A 22,863-nucleotide genomic window follows, 5' to 3' on the forward strand; every position below is an offset into this window, starting at 1 on the left:
ATAAAATTGTCAGGGACAGCAGATCATGTTCCTTATTGCGGAACAGCTATTAGCCAGATCCCCGAAGGTTTGAGCTGCTGCAGAGCGCTGACTGCGGGAACTCGCTGGCTCTGATAATGATACAGTGTGTGAACATCTGATGCCGACTCATATCCGGCACGTAGTCACTGCTTTACTAACAATGCTGCATTCTATGTACTGTCTGTACCGGGCAACAATACCTGGCAAATACCTGCCCAGCCGGGATAAGTGTGGAACTAGCAGAGGGCTTATTAGATAGGTAAGCTAATGGGCACAGAATGAAAGCCTTGAGAGGAGTAAGTATAGAGTTGCAGGCGTATGACGCACAAGCTGTGGGCACGCAGGTAGAATCTCATATGCACATGCCCGGCTCTTGGAATGGCTGATGCCTGCAAATAGGAGGGCGAAGCAAATTAAGGGGAATAGCATTGCAATTTGAGCCCATTTTGTGCACTTTGCATAAAAAGTGTAAAATCATAATGATGTCACACAAGTTTGTTTCCATGTATACTGTCCCAAGCCTGCCGAGAGCACAAGAAGCACAGCTACCCAGGTTAGCTGCTGAAAAACAACATCATAAAACGTCATTAACATACTTTTTATTATTTTCCTTTTAATTTGTCTGAGGAAAAAGGCACGAAGGGACAGGTATGGCATCCATTATCCAGAAACCCGATATCCAGAAAGTTACGAATTACAGAGGGCCGTCTCCCGTAGACTCCACTTGAAAATAATTACTTTTTTTTAAAAAAAATATTCTTTCTCTGTAGTAATATAGCAGTATCTGAACTTGATCTCAACTAAAATATAATTAATCCTTATTGGAGGCAAAACCACCCTATTGGGTTTATTTAATGTTTACATGAATTTTTAGTAGATATGTGGTACAGGGATCCAAATTACAGAAAGGCCCCTTATCTGGAAAACCACAAAACACAAGCAGTCTGGATAACTACATGTTACATACAACTTCACGCAATTATTTCTTTGACACCGCCCATCTCCCTTCTGTAATGTGTAGGTCACATGGTGTCATTTTATGTCCATAGAGGCACGATAAGTTGTAGCATTTCCTAATGGAAAAGGCTGGTACACAGAGATATCATAAAACTATGGCAGCATAGGTATCCCCTGTACTTAGCACAGTTCAGCAGGAACAGTCCCCTAAGTTTGCTCATAGTCTGTACAGAGAGATCCCATAAAACTATGGCAGCATAGGTATTCCCCTGTACTAAGCACAATTCAGCAGGAACAGTCCCTAAGTTTGCTCATAGTCTGTACAGAGAGATCCCATAAAACTATGGCAGCATAGGTATTCCCTGTACTAAGCACAATTCAGCAGGAACAGCCCCTAAGTTTGCTCATAGTCTGTACAGAGAGATCCCATAAAACTATGGCAGCATAGGTATTCCACTGTACTAAGCACAATTCAGCAGGAACAGCCACCTAAGTTTGCTCATAGTCTGTACAGAGAGATTCCATAAAACTATGGCAGCATAGGTATTCCCTGTACTAAGCACAATTCAGAAGGAACAGCCCCTAAGTTTGCTCATAGTCTGTACAGAGAGATCCCATAAAACTATGGCAGCATAGGTATTCCCCTGTACTAAGCACAATTCAGCAGGAACAGTCCCCTAACTTTGCTCATAGTCTGTACAGAGAGATCCCATAAAACTATGGCAGCATAGGTATTCCCCTGTACTAAGCACAATTCAGAAGGAACAGCCCCTAAGTTTGCTCATAGTCTGTACAGAGAGATTCCATAAAACTATGGCAGCATAGGTATTCCCCTGTACTAAGCACAATTCAGCAGGAACAGCCACCTAAGTTTGCTCATAGTCTGTACAGAGAGATTCCATAAAACTATGGCAGCATAGGTATTCCACTGTACTAAGCACAATTCAGCAGGAACAGCCACCTAAGTTTGCTCATAGTCTGTACAGAGAGATTCCATAAAACTATGGCAGCATAGGTATTCCCTGTACTAAGCTAAATTCAGCAGGAACAGTCCCCTAACTTTGCTCATAGTCTACAGATACCATAAAATTATGGTGGCATAGGTATTCCTCTGTACTAAGCACAATTCAGCAGGAACAGTCCCTAAGTTTACTCATAGTCTGTACGGAAAGATATCATAAAACTATGGCTGCATAGGTATTCCCCTGTACTAAGCACAATTCAGCAGGAACAGTCCCCTAAGTTTTCTCATAGTCTGTACAGAGAGATCCCATAAAACTATGCAGCATAGGTATTCCCTGTACTAAGCACAATTCAGCAGGAACAGTCCCCTAAGTTTGCACATAGTCTGTACAGAGAGATCCCATAAAACTATGGCAACATAGGTATTCCCCTGTACTAAGCACAATTCAGCAACAAAATATCAGTATATACAGTGGTCCTATTATCATTAGGATAGTATGAGGAGATAGACAGAGCACATGTTCAGTACAGAGCAATCAGTCTGGATTATAGTTAACATACTTCGTTCCTCTGTATATAAGGGGGAAGCTGCATAATATGCGCCACTGGCAGGACAATCTGTTTTGTGCCTAATGCATTCTGACTGCCTCACAGAGGCGCAATCACTTACCGTGGAGCTCAAGGACCGATCTATATGTGATTGTATGTGGCAATGACTAGCAGGACTTATTGCTATTAATTTCCCTTGCTGTGCATCTAACACGGAGCAGCTATAAACCTCCTGCTTTGCCTAAAGAACTCACAGATCCAGCTAGAGACTTCTCGGGATCTGATAAACAGGAGATCAAATGTTATGCCGAGCTGTGTCAAATTGAGAAGTAAGGAATATACTGTGTGTATATATATATATATATATATATATATATATATATATATATATATACATACAGGCATGCAGAGTACTCGCTGTTTGGTATACATGTATGGGACCTGTTATCCAGAATGCTCAGGGCCTGGGGTTTTCTGGATAAAGGATCTTTACGTTATTTAGATCACCAAACCTTAAGTCTGCTAGAAAATCATTTTAATATTAAAGCCAAGATGATTGTTTTGCCTCCGATAAGGATTAATTATATATTAGTTGGGATCAAGCACAAGGTGCTGTTTTTATTATTACAGAGAAAAAGGGAATTCTTTTTAAAAATGTGATTATAATGGTGTCTATGGAAGGTGGATCCTGTAATGGAGACTTTACCTGTATTATAGAATAAAATTAGTTAAAGGGGCTCTATTATAAAAACGTATTATCTGTCTCGCATGACAGTCTGTAATGTTTAGTAACAGAGAGAAGTGATGATAGCAAACAACTGATACAATATTATGCTTCAATTGGGGAGTTGAAATTCTCTTACTATCTGGCGTTATCTCTTCCCTTCTCTCCAAACTGCAGAAAATTGGTCCAGTTTTTCCAAATAAAATAAAAAAAACAGCAATAGGCTCATTTTGTGGTGAAACCAAGTGGAAATGTTTTGTCCATCACTACAGCACCCCTGTACTGCTTTATGGCAGCTGAGATTCTAGCTATCTGTATAACAGAGCATTCTGTCCCAGTGGCTGCACAGATCCTATCTGATCCCCATTGTAAGCAGCAGTCCTGTCCTGCTTTATGGCTGAGATTCTAGCTATCTGTATAACAGAGCATTCTGTCCCAGTGGCTGCACAGATCCTATCTGATCCCCATTGTAAGCAACAGTCCTGTCCTGCCTTATGGCAGCTGAGATTCTAGCTATCTGTATAACAGAGCATTCTGTTCCAGTGGCTGCACAGATCCTATCTGATCCCCATTGTAAGCAACAGTCCTGTCCTGCTTTATGGCTGAGATTCTAGCTATCTGTATAACAGAGCATTCTGTCCCAGTGGCTGCACAGATCCTATCTGATCCCCATTGTAAGCAACAGTCCTGTCCTGCTTTATGGCAGCTGAGATTCTAGCTATCTGTATAACAGAGCATTCTGTTCCAGTGGCTGCACAGATCCTATCAGATCCCCATTGGAAGCAGCAGTCCTGTCCTGCTTTATGGCAGCTGAGATTCTAGCTATCTGTATAACAGAGCATTCTGTCCCAGTGGCTGCACAGATCCTATCTGATCACCATTGGAAGCAGCAGTCCTGTCCTGCTTTATGGCAGCTGAGATTCTAGCTATCTGTATAACAGAGCATTCTGTTCCAGTGGCTGCACAGATCCTATCTGATCGCCAATGGAAGCAGCAGTCCTGCCCTGCTTTATGGTAGCTGAGATTCAATCTATCTGTATAACAGATTGTAAGCTCTATAGGGCAGGGATCTCCTTCCTCCTTTGTCTCTTAACCTTAGCAACTATCCATATTTGTAGTCATTTCCTGCAGTGTATTTCTGCTGTATTCTTATGGTGCAGTGTTAGATTCCCATAGTAGAATCCTGTTTAACTGGCACTCTTATCTCACCAGTATTTTGTTCTATGAAATTTATAATGACTAATGACCTTTCATATGAGGACTAATAAAAAAGAACCAAGTTCCTCTTTACAGAGTTTGAAAAAGAATGGCTTCACCCAGTCCTTTATACTGAGGGTACCACATTATACATACTGTTCCAATATCTCTCTCCAATAATAATTACAAAATAAGGTGCTTATGTAATAACATGGTGCAACCAATCAGCAACCAGTGCAATCCAGACAGAACACTGAAGGTAGGCATCTGATTGGCCATGTATGAGCGTGTGAAGCAAATTTACAATAAAAAAGCTACTGAATAAATCAATTTATATGTGTGCACTGCTGCAGGCAAGTCCAATACAAATATAAGTCAAACTGAGATATTCCCTCTGCCCTACACAGAGATACCAATCGAAGCAGAACATTGGCCCTGCCAGGCTCTCCCTGCACCCGCCATTGCTTCAGATGCCCCGTAACATGTGCCCCGCAGGGATGGTAGAAACCAACCAACTAAATAGATCTCGTTTTTACGTGGGCAAAGACTATAAAGAGCTACATCACAACTTTCCAATATACATTTAACACTAAAGATTTTCAATGGTTTTAAAGTTATTTGCAAGTGTATAAGTGATTGAAAGCAGTGTCTATCTATCTGTTTATTATCTTTCTGTTGTCATCTATGTATCGTTCAACTATCTATTATCTATCAATCTAACATGTATCTGTCTATCTAGCTATGAATCTATCCATTATCTATCTATAGCTATATATCATCTATCTATCTATCTATCTATCTATCTATCTATCTATCTATCAATCAAACAATTTATCAATCTGTCCCAGAAATGAATATATATATATATATACTTCCTGTGTATATATATATATATATATATATATATATATATATATATATATAGACTTCCTGATGACGGCTTAAGTGATTAGCCGAAACGTTGAAATAAACATCATTTTTTGATTTTGCACCTTCTAAAGTCCTGTGAGTGCAGTTCTTTTTGCTTTATATATATATATATATATATATATATATATATATATATATATATATAATTCCACATATAACGGCACTCACCAAATAACGTATCACAGCTGGGTGCTAACCACGATGTGAGCGGTGAATAAACCTTTTTATACACTGATGAAATCTGCTGTGAGTGCTTTCAAATTTGGGCTTATATATATATATATATATATATATCAGTCTTTCTCTGTAGTTATGAATCTATCAAGATGTATCAGACCTATCAATCAATCATCTATCTATCTATCTATCGCTATCTATCTATCTATCTATCTATCTGTCTATCTGTCTATCTATCCATCTCTATCTATTTATCTAGCTATGAATCCTATCTATAAATCATCTATCTATCTCTATGTGCCCTTGTCTGTATTTGTCAATCCACAAATCTCTGCTATTTATCTATGGGATGTGTGTGTATATCTTCTTACAGGTTATATGTAATAACTTTTTTGGCTGCCTATCGGCATCTTCCCATCTTTCTGCCTCAATCGGTCTATCAATGATCTCTCCTCACTATCTGCATTCCCCTATATATGGGTGCCAGTTAGGGATGGGCGAATTTCTTCGTCCTTGTTTCGCCGAAAAAATGACGCCCATAGACTTGTATGGCATTGTGCATCAAAATAAAAGACGCGCATCAAAAAAATTTCTCCCATAGACTTTAATGGGCGTCAGCGACATTTCGCTGGCGTTGAATTTTTGGCAAAACTAAGCGGGTCAAATTCGCCCATCCCTAGTGCCAGTACAATGTGTATGGCAGTGTCTGTATAATCTTTCTCTCTTGCTGACTGTTTGTGAATGGGTCTGTGCCAGTGTGTCTGTCTGTGTCAGTGTGTCTGTGCCAGTGTGTCTGACTGTGAGTGTCTGTGCCAGTGTCTTTGAGTCTGTCTGTACCAGTGTGTTTGTGCCAATGTGTCTGTCTGAGTCTGTCTGTGCCAGTGTGTCTGACTGTGAGTGTGTGTGTCAGTGTGTCTGTGTCAGTGTGTCTGTGCTAGTGTGTCTGTGAGTGAGTCTATCTGTGAGTCTGTCTGTGTCAGTGTGTCTGTCTGTGCCAGTGTGTCTGACTGTGAGTGTCTGTGCCAGTGAATATGTGCCAGTGTGTCTGTGAGTCTGTCTGTGCCAGTGTGTCTGCGCCAGTGAATATGTGCCAGTGTGTCTGTGAGTGAGTCTGTCTGTGTGAGTGTGTCAGTGAGTCTGTGCCAGTGTGTCTGTGATTGAGTCTATCTGTGAGGCTGTCTCTGTCAGTGCCAGTGTGTCCAGGGGTGTAACTACAGAGAAAACAGACTCTGCGGCTGGCGGAGGGCCCAGGATGTATATGGGCCCCATGAGGCCCTTATTAATGAGCAATTTCAACATATATTGGTAAAACAGGACAACCTCTGGATATGTTGGAGGCCGTGAAATCAATTTGATGTGGGGCCCAGCAGGGCTGCCATCAAGGGGGCACAGGTACTGCTGTACCGGGCCTGCGTCTGAAGAGGGCTATTTAGAAAAGTGCAGCACAGCCGGGTCCCCTTTGACAGCGCTGAAGTCGTGCTGCTTCTGAATTGACCTGAATTGACAAAAACAGCTGAAATTGAAGTCCCGAAGTGGTAAAGAGATCCAAAGTCACTAAAGGAGGCCAAGTCCTGAAGACATGAGTTGAATTCTGCTGAAGACTAATATGTGTTTTTTAAATCCCTAGCCAACAATGTATTGTTTTAATATTCTATAGGCCCCTGCCACGTGTGTGTGTGTGTGTGACCTTTTTTAGCGCTGTGTGGTCTTCAGTGATGTGCAGTAATTTTGTTCAAGTTACACCTCTGTGTGTGTCTGTGTCAGGTCTATCTCCAGTGTGTGTTGCATGACAGTGGCACATGTAGCTACTACAGTAACTGAGAGTAGTTCCATTAGTTGGCAGCTATAGTAAGTGCCATTCCCCGAGCACTGACTCCCCCACTCGTGCAGCTCCAGTACATAAGGGATCATACCCGGCACCGAATGGGTTAATAGCCCTTCCGGTCCGTTTTGTCGCACGTGGGGTCTGCCTGCAGTACCGGAGCCCAGTCTCCCCGTGTCTCTCCGTATCCCCGGTTGTTCCCAGTCTCCCCGCACGGTGCAGCGCCAGCGTGACTGTGATTGGCTGCCGGTGCGAGACTTACACACAGGTGGGCGGGGCCACGGAGCACATGATAAATCCCAGTATGAGATCGCAGTGCCAGCGTTTGGGATTAACACTGTAACTGCAGCTCCCTGCACCGGCCATTCATCGCAGCCCCTACTAACTGCCAGTCTGTAGTGTCAGCCTGTAGTGCCAGTCTAAACTGCCAGTCTGTAGTGCCAGCCTGTAGTGCCAGTCTAAACTGCCAGTCTATAGTGTCAGTCTGTAGTGCCAGTCTATAGTGTCAGTCTATAGTGCCAGTTTGTAGTGCCAGTTTGTAGTGCCAGTCTGTAGTGCCAGTCTAAAGTGCCAGTTTGTAGTGCCAGTCTATAGTGGCAGTCTGTAGTGCCAGCCCCTCTTAGCAGCATTTAGTGCAGCCTCACAGTATCAGACATTGCAGCAGCCTCTAATGCCAGTGTGTAGTGCCAGCTCCCACTACTAGCTTTAACTGCAGCACTCAGTGCCAGGCATGAATGCCAGCTCCTATTGCCAGTGGAAGTCAGTAGTGCCAGTCTTCAGGGTCAGTAGCATCCTCTAGGGATAACTCAGGGTACCCGTTTCCAGCTCCAAGTACCAGCATTACTTTCATACCAGCTGCAACTACCAAAGCTTCTCTGCAGCTCCTTGTCTCTGCCACATCCAGGTGCCCATCAGACACTGACCCCACAGCTTGACAATGGACAGCACCATCTTTGAGATTATCATAGATGAATTTGATGCCAACTGCAGCCTTTTGGATGCTTTTCAGGACAGTTTTTTGCACTCTGAGTCCTCCTCTTTGTTTGGCTTTGAAGGTAGGACTGGAAGAGGAGACAGAGGATTCCATATGGAGCCATGTGGATACTGGATTCATTAACCCCCTTTCTCTGCTTTTCTTTTCAAGGTCCCTATTGCAGTGCCACCATTGACCAGATTGGCACGTGCTGGCCCAGGAGCATAGCCGGAGAACTCGTGGAAAGACCCTGCCCGGATTCCTTCAATGGGATTAGATACAATACAACTAGTAAGTGATGTGCATATACTTCAGTTCCAAATGAACTGCTCTTGCTTCTGAATTGATGTTTGCACAATAACACAGTCGCTGAGCTTGATAGAACAGACCGAATCAAGTAAAGCCCTTTTTGCATTTAGTGATGTTTCCTGAGGACATGACATCGTTGAGGAGGTTGAAAAAAGACATGCAACCATAAGCTTCTGCACAAATACAACACAAATACCTGAAGTTCAGCCCTTCAACGAGCGCTTGCAGATATAGGGGGCCCTTGGAATGCAGTTTAGTTGCAGTGAAGTCCCCATGTGAGTTAGTAGGTAATATACTGCTGCCCTCATGCTGTGGTTGAACTGTGGTTGAACTACAACTCCCAGAATCCATACATAGTTGGACAGCTGCTGACTAAGCAATCACAATATATACTGTTGTCAATCACTGCATGCCTTAATGCCATTGTGTTTTTGTAGGGCTTCAAGATGTTCCTTATTTATCATTTTCCCCTGATCCATACTCTACTGCTTGTCTGAGTATATACTGTAAGAATGCACCCAGGCTGCAACACTCACTAGGAGTTAAATCCATCACAGAGAAGAATAGGAAGTTATTGATTCATAGTTTATCTGCTTTGCACTGCACCTCCATTATATTACCCTGCATATTTTATTATCTGATATAAAACTTGTTTCCCAACATATTTTAATTTCTCAGGATGTCATGGCAAGAGCAATAAGAGCACCAGATAGTAAAATTAGAGCTGTTTAACCAAATTCAAGGCAGGTTTTATTTGCATTGCTAATGCTGGGTTGAAGTTATATATTTGCCAATAAGGTGCCCATAGGAGGTTGGTGAGAATGGTTTCCTACACAATCAGTGTTTGATGATGATAATTAGTGGTGCTTCTTATACGGGAGCTTTCTGAGGGTGGGGGATCAGCGTATGTGGGAAGAGTAGGATACAGCACGGCTGGTAAGAGAGAGCTGTAAGGCATAACAGCACTAATTTAATAAACAGGAGTGTGATGTCCCCATCTCCTTCCATTACCCAATCTGCACTTTCACTGCCTGGCAGGGACAGAGATCATGGGGAGATAGGGAGAGTAATGAGTGGGGCGATCTGAGTGCAACTTGTTTTTCAGGAAGGTTAGAAGAGTTAGAATATTCATGACTAAGTGCAAGTCCTAATGTTCTATAATAGTTTAATATAATTCATGTCTTTGTTTATATCCTGCACTGAGCTTAATCTCACTTACATCTCTGCTTAAAGCCAACACTATCCCTAATCGAAATGATATATCTCGCAGTGTATAGCCAACACTATCCCTAATCTAATATATCACTGCGTATAGCCAACACTATTCCTAATCTAATATATATATATATATATATATATATATATATATATATATATATATATATATATATATACACACAACACTATCCCTAATCTACTTTATATATCTCTGCATATAGCCAGCACTATTCCTAATCTAATTTATATATATATTATATAATATATATTATATATATGGGAATAACCAACACTATCCCTAATTTAACTGATATACTGTATCTATGGGTATAACCAACACTGTCCCTGATTTCACTGTTATCTCTCTGTGTATAACCAACACTATTCTTAATCTCACTCTTATTTATTTGGGTATAGCCAACACTATCGATAATCTAACTGAAATATCCCTGAGTATAGCCAACTCTATCCCTAATCTAATTTATATATCTCTCTGTATAGCCAACTCTATACCTAATCCAATGGATACTGTATGTCTCTGGGTATAACTAACTCTGTTATCTAATTTATATATCTCCTGGTATAATCAACTTTATCCCTAATATAACTGATTTATCTCTGTGTATAGCCAACACTATTCCAAATCTATCTTCTCTGGGTATAACCAACACTATGCCCTTATCTTTTTTTACTTGGTAGAGTAGCATTAATCCCAAACTGATCCCCATCACTGATGTCTTTACACGCTACCCTTAAAATTAAGGATCCCATTCAGACGCTTGTAGCTAAACCTCTTATTCCCCTGGTGCCAGTAGACCTGTCACAGATCAATGGCCAAATCACTGTAACAAATGTTTTGTGAACTATTTCACACAAACCTAATGACCATTTCTCTTGCTTCGATTTAAATTCCCTGGATTGATCCAAAGCAAATTCCCATTATACCATGCAGGAACTCAACCTTGAAAAATTAAATGAATCAGAATGAGATTTACTTCATTGGCAGGTAGAGTTGCCATACAGAACATTCAAATAAATACTGAATGGCTAATTAGCATCTCCTATAACCCTTTGTGTGCCATAGATCATAGAATGGACAGCTTTGACATGGTGGTACCAGGGTGCCTGCATTATATGGTCTACTTTTCTGGGTTACACACTATCGGTGCAGGATTGGGTGTCGTTTGGGTAATTAACAGGACACACAAAGGTTGAAATGACCTGCTTGGCTGCACATATACCGGTGTAGTCTGTAGAAATTGTCACTTTCCAAATGCAGGTTGTGGATGAGGCTAACCGTGAGCACATCTGACTGCTGCTGTGTCTTGCGGTTGCCTAGCAAGTATATCAATCTATTACAAATACTCATCTATTCTCTGTTCCTCTCTCCCTCCATTCTCACTCCTTGATCATTATTATAATTCACTTACAGTTATAACTGCCAGTACCTGTTTGTGCTGATCCATGCATTGCTATGCCAAACTGCTGTGGCAGTGACAATTATACTGATTGCAAATGGGCCCTAATGATTAGACATATAGTTGGCGGCACGATTGTCTGGGCGCTGATGCCCAGTAGTGATGAGCGAAATTTTTCGCCAAGTTTTGCTGCGAAATTGACACTCATAGACTCTTATGGGTAATAATTTTTGGCAAAGCTAAATGGGACAGATTTGCTCATCACTACCAGTCACTTTTCCACTATTTGCATATGTTGCCTCTGAAGAAGCCAGGTTGGGTAGATTTGCCCCATCACATCATGAGCTAATGCAGATGTGTCTTTTTTGGGGTGCAAAGTGTTGTGGGCCCTACAAAAAATGAGGTTTCAAAGTGGTAGAATAGTAGGTACAATAGGAAAGAATGGCAGCAGTAGGGCATTCAAGAGACTCATTTAATAGGGAACACTATGTATAAAGCAGCAGTGAATGGTGCGATGAAGTCCCTGTGGCCCCACAGCAGATGTATTACTTACAGCCATCCAATTAAAATAGTGAGACTCACGGTGAGCACCTAAAGGGATGGGGGCAGATATTTCAGCAACGTTTTGCACCTTTTTAAAAGTAGGGTAAGGCAAGATGGGGGCAGTAGGGCAAGTTGTGGTCAGAAATTCTTTATATCTGGTCACCCTGACCTGTAATCAGTTGTTAAATTGGACATTCCAGGGGTCAAACAGTCTTGCCTTATAAAAATAATAGAGTCTAGCATCTCCCTGCATGGTAAACTAGTAGCCCAAATCCCATCTGTACATTCTGGTCAATGATGTGCACACGTTTCTATCTGGTGCAGTATACATGCTGGGTGATCTAGAGTTAAAATTGGAATGCTTATAGGAGCATATCTTGTATTTAATAACTGACATAGGTTTACAGTACTTTTCAGAATATGCTAAACGTTAATTTCATATAAATCCTGGCAACTATAGGGTTACAGTAATGTCCAGAATATGCTAACGCTTCCATGTCCTGTACATTCTGGCAGCTATAGGGTTACAGTAATGGTCAGAATATACACAAAGTCCCATCTTCTGGATGATCTGGGTGCTACAGGGTTATAGTAATGGTCAAATGATGCCCAAGGACCCCTTTGCTGTACATTCTGGCGGCTATAAGGTTATGATAATGTGGCTGATAAGGTTATGATAATCCACAGGATATACAGTAACTGAGGTCCCGTCTCCTGTATTCTGTGGGTGCTGTAGATTCGGGTGACTTTGGAAATTCTGAAGCAATCCTGCCGGCGATTCATATTCTTCCCAGCGGGAAGGCAGTATGGGGAGAATGTCGCCTGCAGTAGAGGAGATTTGTCGCTGGGCAAATAATCTCCCCGTCTGCCACCATCTTAACAGTACTGTTCAGAAGAGGCTCAAAATTTCATCTCCTGGACATTTCAGCTTTTAGAAGGTTTTTGATAAAGTTGCTTTTTTGCTGTACAGTATATAGGCATAGACACAAAGTTATTTCACTATGCGAAGAGAATAATTGACCACCAATGGTTATAAATTAGAGTACTTGCCCTTTAAATGGCTAATCACCTGTCCTTTGTTATAGCAACCATCTGGTAAGATTGGGACCAGGTGGGGGACTTTTGTTGTGCATTTTACTATGATTCAAAAACTCCTTTAAGTGCCAATTAGAATGTATAAAAGATCCAGATGGAACAACGGATGGCTTGGGACAATACGCTGAAACACTCACATATAAAATCTGCATTCCCCACTCCCCAGTAACATTATTTTCAGCCCCTGCCTAAAGACAACTGCTGAAATGTATGAAGACACTATGATAATAGACTGGGAGCGCAGTGTGTTCCTCAAGTGGCTTGGCCAGTTGTATGCATTGAAGCTGCCAGCGAGACAATTCCCATGCAAACAATAGCAAACTACTGATTTGCTTTTTCTGAAGTAGTGACGAAGTTTCCAAGATGATTAACGTGCAGGATTCTAATAATCATGAAGAGCCTCTTGATGGTGCTTAGGGTATTGTCCTTGTGTTATAGTGGATCTGTCAACGCATGAGGGTTCCCTTCTGGATATCGTTAGATAAGCTACTTTCAGCTGGCGTGGGCTATTGGGTAAACATATTGTTCTCTGGGTAACTCTACTGTACGTTTTGGTACAATCAAATGCGGGCAGTGCTCAACTATAACCCACAGATTGTTGTAGCATCGGGTGCAAGCTGCTGGTCCCCCTGCCAGGGACCCACTTATAACTTTAACAAACACACGCTGCAGTATTCCGAATCCTGTATAAGTGGTTTATTGTGCGAACAAACTAGGCCCTTGCGGTGGCCTGAAACATTGCCTAGTTAATTGGCACAATAAACCACTTTCACAGGATTTGGAGTACTGCAGTGTGTGTTTCTTGGAGTTCTACTGTACGTTTTGAGGTGTTCTTGGTATAGTATAGGCACACAAGTCCACATGGGTGGGTGAGCAGTGGCATCTACTAACATCTCAACTGAAGTTTTTCTGCTTATCTGGTGGTCCGGTCCGACACTGACTGCCACCCTCGGTCATGGTCAACACTGTTTGCCCTTATTGAAAGACAGAAGAGAGAAGTTTAACTTAGAGGGGTTACAAACATTTGGAATATGTATTTCATCTGCAGAAGAGGGGCTTCTTGAAGGAGTGTGTAACATTGAATACCAGAATGTATATATAAGAGCTGGTATTTTCACCAGTGGGTGCTTGGATGAGAGAAGGTGCATATCCTGAGAGCATTGCTGCTTATGTCTAAATGCTTTATTTCTTGTGAAATAGCAATACATTTTCATGGCCGCCCTACTTGCTGGGAGTGGAACAAATGAACACAAACAAGGGAAATGAATGGTTCCGATTGCTTTTCCGCTTTCTTGGCTATGTGATCATTTTTCATAATGTTACCCAAAATGCTGGAGATAATTATCTACTATAATTTTACATCCATTTTGCTATCCAGTGCGTATCATTCTATTATGGATATATATATATGTGTGTGTGTGTGTGTATAAACTGTATGTAAACTTTACCTCTATATATTTTACTTGGGGGTAAAGTCTTACTTGAAATATGATGCCCTAGAGATTGGTTTTAACCACTGACATCACAAAGCGTGGTTTTTAAAAATCTATTTCTATAGGTTCTTTGTTGCTTTAGGTACAATATTTCTAATAATAAAAAAGTATAAGGTTTTATGCACTTGTGTCATTGAAGGGGGGCACCTTTCACTAATATGGCTCAAATTGCTGTTATTGTAAATAAACTTCAGGAAAAATTGTGTATTTCAGCCTCCCTCTGAAGTGCAACGGGGCAGAAAATTAAGATTTAAGGGAGACGACTTCTGTCATGCATGAATAATGTCTAATACTTTCTTTACTTATTTCACAAATGAGCCTTGATGGGTAGTTCCTCATCCTGTACTAATCACCCTTATCAGTATTCACGTCTCACTCTTTTACTTATGTGTCCGCTGCACATAACCAGTGGCATGAGACTTGTAAGGGGAAAACGATTGTCAGCTCCACAGTTACTCTAGAAACAGAGCATACAAACACTGGCATTGTTATGCTAACCAAAAACATTGGTATTGGTTACACTGAAGGTTATAACATGCAGCGCAGCAAACATTTTTGACCATTCCCATTTTATGGCCACTCCCCTCATAATGCCACATCCATTTAACCAAATTTGGCAGCATATGAAAAGTCTGAACACATTTTTGGCGGTTTTAGTGTCAGGTGTTATTACCGTTTTCTAATGAAGGTGATTTGCCCTTTAAGCTGCAAGTCACAGTTTCCCTAAGAGACCTGCTTATCTTAAATAGTTACAATCGTATCTTTGTTTATCTTAAATAGTTACAAATGTGCAGGTGCCTAATATACTGGGCTCTCTGCGAAAAGCCTCTTATTTATTTAAATTTCAGAAACATTGTTTATTTTTCTGGCTGTTCAGTGCAAGATATCAAAGACAAACTTGGGACAGTTCAGCTAGGGCCACAAGGGGGCCAAAAACCGCTCACCGGAAACCACTTCCTGGCAGCAGCATCCTTTCTTTTCCACATTCATAAATATTGAATCGTAAGCAGTGTGAACAGACTTGGTGGATTTCGGCAAAGAACCACTAAACCTTGCATTTTGAGCTGAATGGGGCAATGCCACTCATAAATAGCTGATAAACCTTTTGTAAATATTGATAATGCTTATAAATTGGAAAATCACTTCTCTTTAGAGTTTACAGGTCACTGCACTGTATGGGGGAAGGGGGCTGTGACATGAAATGCAGTGTAAAGGGTAAGTCAGACAGAATATCCCTGCAATAAAATGTAGTGTCTAATCTAACTGCGTCCCTGTGATATTATATATACACACACACACAGGTATAGGATCCATTATCCAGAAACCTGTTATCCAGAAAGCTCCGAATTACAGAAAGGCCATCACCCATTGACTCCATTTTATCCAAATAATCCAAATTTTAAAACATTTCCTTTTTCTCTGTAATAATAAAACAGTAGCTTGTACTTGATCCCAACTAAGATATAATTAATCCTTATTGGAAGCAAAACCAGCCTATTGGGTTTATTTCATGTTTACATGATTTTCTAGTAGACTTAAGGCATGAAGATCCAAATTACGGAAAGATCCGTTATCCGGAAAACCCCAAGTCCCAAGCATTCTGGATACCTGTATACTGTATATATGAATATATTAGTATATCGCAAACAATACTAAATTATATTTGTTATTACATTGGGTTAATTATCAGTTGCATTGTGTACTGCAGCTTCATGGCTTATTTAATATTTTCTGGAATGTTTGAAATGTTCCTAGTCTACAATTATATTATTTTCCAAATATTTAGATGCAGTGTCCGGAGAGGGGGGAAAAAAATGATTTATTTAAAAGAGGATTTTTCCCCTTTTTACTGTGGAAATGCACGTTTTCGGCTTCCCTTACGCCACAGCTCGAGCCAAATCCTGAAGAAAAAATGCCAGGGCTCTTATCATTGTCAATTGTAAATCAAGCAGCGGAATTTTCTTGACGACATTATGTATTAAACAGCAGCCGTATTGGCGTAGAGGGGACGTTATCCTCAGGGTCTGGCTCTATCGATAACTCCCAGGCAGGGAATGGTGTTGCAAAATATTAAAGGGGAGGTTCACTTTGAGGTAACTTTTAGTAAGTTATAGAATGGCTAAGTCTAAGCAACTTTTCAACTGGCCTTCATTTTTTCTTTTTTATAGTTTTTGAATTATTTGCCTTCTTCTTCTGACTCTTTCCAGCTTTCAAATGAGGGTCATTGAACCCATCTGAAAACGGCTACACATTTTTAGTTATTGCTACTTTTTATTACTCATCTTTCTATTGAGGCCTCTCCTATTCATATTCCAATCTCTTATTCAAATCAGTGCATGGTTACTAGGGTAATTTGGACCATAGAAACCAGATTACTAAAAGTGAAAACTGGAGAGCTGCTGAATAAAAAGCTAAATAACTCAAAAACCACAAATAATAAAAAATAAAAACCAAATTCAATTAGTCTCACAACATCATGCTAAAAGTTAAGTTGAAGATGGACAACCCTTTAACAAAGAAATGCGTGTAGTTCTCCTTTCTTATTTAGACAGTGATCTGGACAGCGAGAATTCACTAGACAGCGAGATTTGGGTGCTGTGCCCTCTACCCCATTCACTTCTGGAGTTTTATTATACCCAGAAATAAAATAAGATAGCAAAAACTTTTAATTGATTACCATAACTCCCAATAGTCCCAATATAGGTGGGACAGTCCTTAATTGTAGAAAAAAAAAAAAAAGCAGGGCCAATCACAAAGCAGGCAAGGTTTCAGGCAGATCAGGTTGTAACTAGGTGTGTGTGGGTGGATCAGGAGTTGGCCTAAAGTGTTCCATGTTTTAATATCCAAACATTAGCAGGTACGTTGTTTCAATATTGGTTTAATTTAGGTTTAATTTACTCTTTAAAAACGAAAGTCTCTGGATTCATTTAATAGCATGAATTAAAATGGTTGTGAAACACACAGGTTTCAGCTATTATTCTTTCCTTCTGGATGATGAATTTCCAATCTCGGTCTGAAGGGAACAAGGAGTTTAACCCCCATGAGGAGTCTGTAATGTATTGATTAGAACTGAATGCTTATTTCCCCTGGAACAGCCCAAGTAACGTTAAACACTGTACAGGACATTTATCGACGCGCAGACAAAGTGGTCCATTGAATTAATGGCAGGTGCACGCGGCCAATTAAAAACACAATAACATGCGACACCAGGGAAGCCGCATACAAGGGACAGGGAAACAGAAGAAACAGAAATTAATTGTGATAATGGATAAATAGTGTAGTCTGAACTGGAGAAAGCCCCGCTCTGTCTAATAGTACAGGGCCACAGGGTGTGTGTGTGCGGCTGCAGCATTATGGAGTCCTGCTGGTGAGCACAAAGGGGAGTGATGTTTTTTTAACTGCGGATAAAAGGGGAAACAAAGATTATGCTTGACAGGCTGCCCCCACATTCCATTACAGTTTTACTGCTTCTATTCTCATCATGAAAGCAACAATATCAGCAGGAGATCCCACTTAAATCCATTTACCTGTTCCCTAAGTGGTACATAGAAGATTTTGGAACCTACAACACCCAGCATCTGAAGCTAGTCTTAATTTATGGGGAACAAGTATAATTCACTGTGGATGTGGGATAGCAGTTATATTAGGGAGAGATGGTGCCTATAATAACAGTGGATAATAGTCTCTGGGAAGGGAGTGTGACTGTGGGATAGCAGGTATAGTAGGGAGAGATGGTGCCTATAGTAACAGTGGATAATAGTCTCTGGGAAGGGAGTGTGACTGTGGGATAGCAGGTATAGTAGGGAGAGATGGTGCCTATAGTAACAGTGGGATAATAGTCTCTGGGAAGGGAGTGTGACTGTGGGATAGCAGGTATAGTAGGGAGAGATGGTGCCTATAGTAACAGTGGATAATAGTCTCTGGGAAGGGAGTGTGACTGTGGGATAGCAGGTATAGTAGGGAGAGATGGTGCCTATAGTAACAGTGGGATAATAGTCTCTGGGAAGGGAGTGTGACTGTGGGATAGCAGGTATAGTAGGGAGAGATGGTGTCTATAGTAACAGTGGATAATAGTCTCTGGGAAGGGAGTGTGACTGTGGGATAGCAGGTATAGTAGGGAGAGATGGTGCCTATAGTAACAGTGGGATAATAGTCTCTGGGAAGGGAGTGTGACTGTGGGATAGCAGGTATAGTAGGGAGAGATGGTGCCTATAGTAACAGTGGGATAATAGTCTCTGAGAAGGGAGTGTGACTGTGGGATAGCAGGTATAGTAGGGAGAGATGGTGCCTATAGTAACAGTGGGATAATAGTCTCTGGGAAGGGAGTGTGACTGTGGGATAGCAGGTATAGTAGGGAGAGATGGTGCCTATAGTAACAGTGGATAATAGTCTCTGGGAAGGGAGTGTGACTGTGGGATAGCAGGTATAGTAGGGAGAGATGGTGTATATAGTAACAGTGGATAATAGTCTCTGGGAAGGGAGTGTGACTGTGGATAGCAGTATAGTTAGGAGAGATGGTGCCTATAGTAACAGTGGGATAATAGTCTCTGGGAAGGGAGTGTGACTGTGGGATAGCAGGTATAGTAGGGAGAGATGGTGCTATAGTAACAGTGGGATAATAGTCTCTGGGAAGGGAGTGTGACTGTGGGATAGCAGGTATAGTAGGAGAGATGGTGCCTATAGTAACAGTGGGATAATAGTCTCTGGGAAGGGAGTGTGACTGTGGGATAGCAGGTATAGTAGGGGAGATGGTGCCTATAGTAACAGTGGATAATAGTCTCTGGGAAGGGAGTGTGACTGTGGGATAGCAGGTATAGTAGGGAGAGATGGTGCCTATAGTAACAGTGGATAATAGTCTCTGGGAAGGGAGTGTGACTGTGGGATAGCAGGTATAGTAGGGAGAGATGGTGCCTATAGTATTAGTAGTCAGGGAAAAGGTATGTGCCAGGCTGCCCAGCACTGATTTTCAGGGATATTTGGACATAAAGTTTGGGCATTGTGCTGTTGTACCTTTCAGTAACAGAACCTCCAGTTCCAGGAATTCCCAGCCTCATTTATCACGCTTATTACTTTGTTGTCATATAAATCTGCCTATGTTCCATCTTCTGGACATTCACACTGGGTGTCCTGCTGTTATTTTTTCCCTACAATAAACCCACAGAATTCAGCACTAATAAAAAGTCAGTCACATTGTAATCTGGGCACAGAAAATAGATCAGCTGCTTGATCGGTTGGTGGGCAGTTTGTGATACACAGAAGCTGTTTTGCCCCATTAACTTCTCACCCAAAGTATCAGGCACTGTCAGCCCTGCACTGGGACCTGTTTAATCAAATCAATACATTTTACAGATATTTCCTCCATTAGTAACAGTGTCATAGGTTTGTTTAAGCATAACACTGACTGCCAGTCATCTCAGTTAAAGGGTAACACCGCCCAAATAATGATTCTTTGCCTAGTGAAAGAAAACATACTTTTAGGCAACTCTCAATTAAAAATGCATTATACATTTCCAATTAAAGTTATTTGTAAAGGTTATTACACTTCCTAATGCATTGCCAAAACACAGGTCATTGTGCTTCATATTCAAGTGCAAGCTACTGTGTCCAGAGGAGCTGCAGGCAGGGCATGGTGCAAAGTGCAAAAATCAATAGCACTTTGCACCCTGCCCTTGTGTCAGTAAATGGCCCCTAATGATTCTATTACTGTCTGTAAAGGGGTTTATCACCTTTATGCTAACGTTTAGTATGATGTATAGAATGCTATTCTGAGACAATTTGCAATTGGTTTTAATTTTTTACTATTTATGGTTTTTGGGTTATTTAGCTATTTGTTCAGCAGCTCTTCAGTTTGCAATTTCAGCAATCTGGTTGCTAGGGTGCAAATGACCCTGGCAACCATGCACTGATTTAAATAAGAGACTGGAATATGAATAGGAGAGGCCTGAATAGAAAGACGAGTAATAAAAAGTAGCAATAACATTACATTTGTAGCCTTACAGAGCATTTCTTTTTTTAGATGGGGTCAGTGACCCCTATTTGAAAGTTGGAAAAAGCCCGAAGAAGAAGGAAAACAATTTAAAAAATATAACAAATAAATAGTGAAGACCAGTTGAAAAGTTAGCCATTCTATAGTAGACTAAAAGTTAATTTAAAGGTGAAGCACCCCTTTAACGTCAGAACATGCAGGGTATTTTGAGAATTGGAGTCCAGGCTGGGGAACCAAATAAATTTCTTTCAACAGTCCCATATATATGACATACTTCTTCACGGACTCACAATATATTACTATGGGAACTGTATTGATTCCCGAGTTCCAAGTAAATTGACAACAAAGGAGGCTAAATTCCATGTCAGAACCTTTCCATTAGATTATATAGAGTCTCATGGAGACCTTGCGTTATGCTGCTGTTCTGATTATATCTATAGTAATAAATCAAATCAACTGGACTTGCTGTCATTTCTTTTTCTTTGAAGACCTTTCTCTAGTCATCCGACAGTGGGGCAAATTCGGTAAAGGGGGAATTTTCACCAGCGAAGGTTCTGCCACACTTCGCGCCACATCGCCAGGAGTAAATTCGCTACCACTACGTTAATTCACTAAAATGTAGGGATGCACCAAATCCTTCGGCCTGGCCGACCGAATCCGAATTCCTAATTTGTATATGCAAATTAGGGACAGGGAGGGAAAGTAGGATTTTGATTACGTTATTTGGCCGAATCTTTTGAGAAGGATTCGGCCGAATCCAAAATAGTGGATTCAGTGCATCCCTACTAATATGTAAAGTCTGCAGCCAAATTTTCCGTGAAGTTTGCTAGCATTAATTCATCAGCGCAAGCATTTCATAGGGCGGGTACATATATATGTCTTTATTAGAGATCTTGGTGCAAATGCTTGAAGTGGCCACTTATTATTACACATGTCCAAGGAAGCAAAATAAAAACAAAATAGATCCTCTAATGCCCTAGACATGAGCCCACCCTAAAACAAATGTGGCACGCCCCTCAAATTGGTAAAAAAAAATTGTTAACACAAATATTTATAATAGTTAGAACTTTTGAAAACAATCCCACTTTAAAATATGAAAAAACACCAGCGTTGTTTAGAACTTTTATGACTTTCTGGCATACAGGATATGATGTCACTGACATAAGATTGAGGATGATGTAGCTTCATTTTATCAGCATACAGGATATGATGTCACTGACATAAGATTGAGGAGGATGTAGCTTTGTTTTATCACTTTGCCGGGTCTAAGGTGGAGAAGGAAACTCTGGCGAAAGAGGTAACATTCTGTAAAATTCACACTTTAGTAAATTTGAGTAACGCAAATTTTTGCCTGAGCGAAATTCACCTGGTTATAGGGTGCAAAACTGCATAGCAACGGTATCTTTCGCTAGCGATGTCCCTTCTGGCGATCTTTCGTTAGCGACAGCCACTTCACCCTTTAGTAAATGTGCCCCAGCAAGTCCAGTTGATTTGACTTATTACTAAAGATATATTATATGAATGAAAATCTGATTAATAGTGATGGGCGAATTTATTCGGCAGGCATGGATTTGCGGCGAATTTCCACATTTCGCCACCCGCAAATGTTTTCACCAATATTTTCCCAATTCATCAGACTACCTTGCCTCAGATATATTTACATTTACCTGTTGTAATTAATTACATTTTCTCTGGCTCTAGTGCAGAGAACGCAATTGTATTTTCTTCCCCTTTAAATGAAGGAAATGCACAGGCAATGAGCTGATACTGGGCCCAGATACTGACCGGCAAATAAGGGCAAAGCTAATTGTACTGTGACAAGGATGCAGATCTGTCTTCATTCCCTGTACATTCCCATTACCTCTAATTGATTGCACTGTATATTCACTTACATTTTAATAAATGGGCAGAGCGTTACGTTGATGATAAATGGCCAAATCAGCCAAGCGATTCAACAGACGTCAGGGTTGGCTGGGCATTCGGCTATTTTCTCAATATTTAATATTGGTAATATTCATTTGTCCGGATATTTCTTATATGGCTTTAGTCTCCGTGCCGAGCACTCTATAAAAGTTATATTATGTTCTGTGTTTATGGTACTGTCTATATTTACATTATGTAAATATCTATAAGGAGGATGCACCCCAGTAACAGCCTTCCAACCCACCTGCAAACTTAGGGGGCTGCTGAATTGTGCTTAGTTCAGGGGAATACCTATGCTGCCATAGTTTTATGGGATCTCTCTGTACAGACTATGAGCAAACTTAGGGGACTGTTCCTGCTGAATTGTGCTTAGTACAGGGAATACCTATGCTGCCATAGTTTTATGGGATCTCTCTGTACAGACTATGAGCAAACTTAGGGGACTGTTCCTGCTGAATTGTGCTTAGTACAGGGAATACCTATGCTGCCATAGTTTTATGGGACCTCTCTGTACAGACTATGAGCAAACTTAGGGGACTGTTCCTGCTGAATTGTGCTTAGTTCA

The 22,863-nt window shown here is 40.9% G+C and overlaps 1 protein-coding gene across 2 annotated transcripts in view; it reads left to right on the plus strand.

The window, feature by feature from the left end:
- Window positions 1–22,863, plus strand: part of crhr2.L (corticotropin releasing hormone receptor 2 L homeolog) — a 191,128-nt gene that overhangs the window by 103,663 nt on the left and 64,602 nt on the right. The window contains exons 1-2 of one of the 2 annotated variants that reach the window (XM_018266794.2): window positions 6,716–8,395; window positions 8,485–8,604. In XM_018266794.2, coding sequence (XP_018122283.1) covers window positions 8,278–8,395; window positions 8,485–8,604 — 238 coding nt within the window. In that variant the 5' untranslated portion in view covers window positions 6,716–8,277. Of the gene's footprint in view, window positions 1–6,715; window positions 8,396–8,484; window positions 8,605–22,863 lie in introns of those variants that run through there. The other variant, XM_041565759.1, reaches the window with a different exon arrangement.

The sequence above is a fragment of the Xenopus laevis genome, chromosome 6L (assembly GCF_017654675.1).
Source record: "Xenopus laevis strain J_2021 chromosome 6L, Xenopus_laevis_v10.1, whole genome shotgun sequence".
In the NCBI taxonomy this organism is placed as follows: Eukaryota; Metazoa; Chordata; class Amphibia; order Anura; family Pipidae; genus Xenopus; species Xenopus laevis.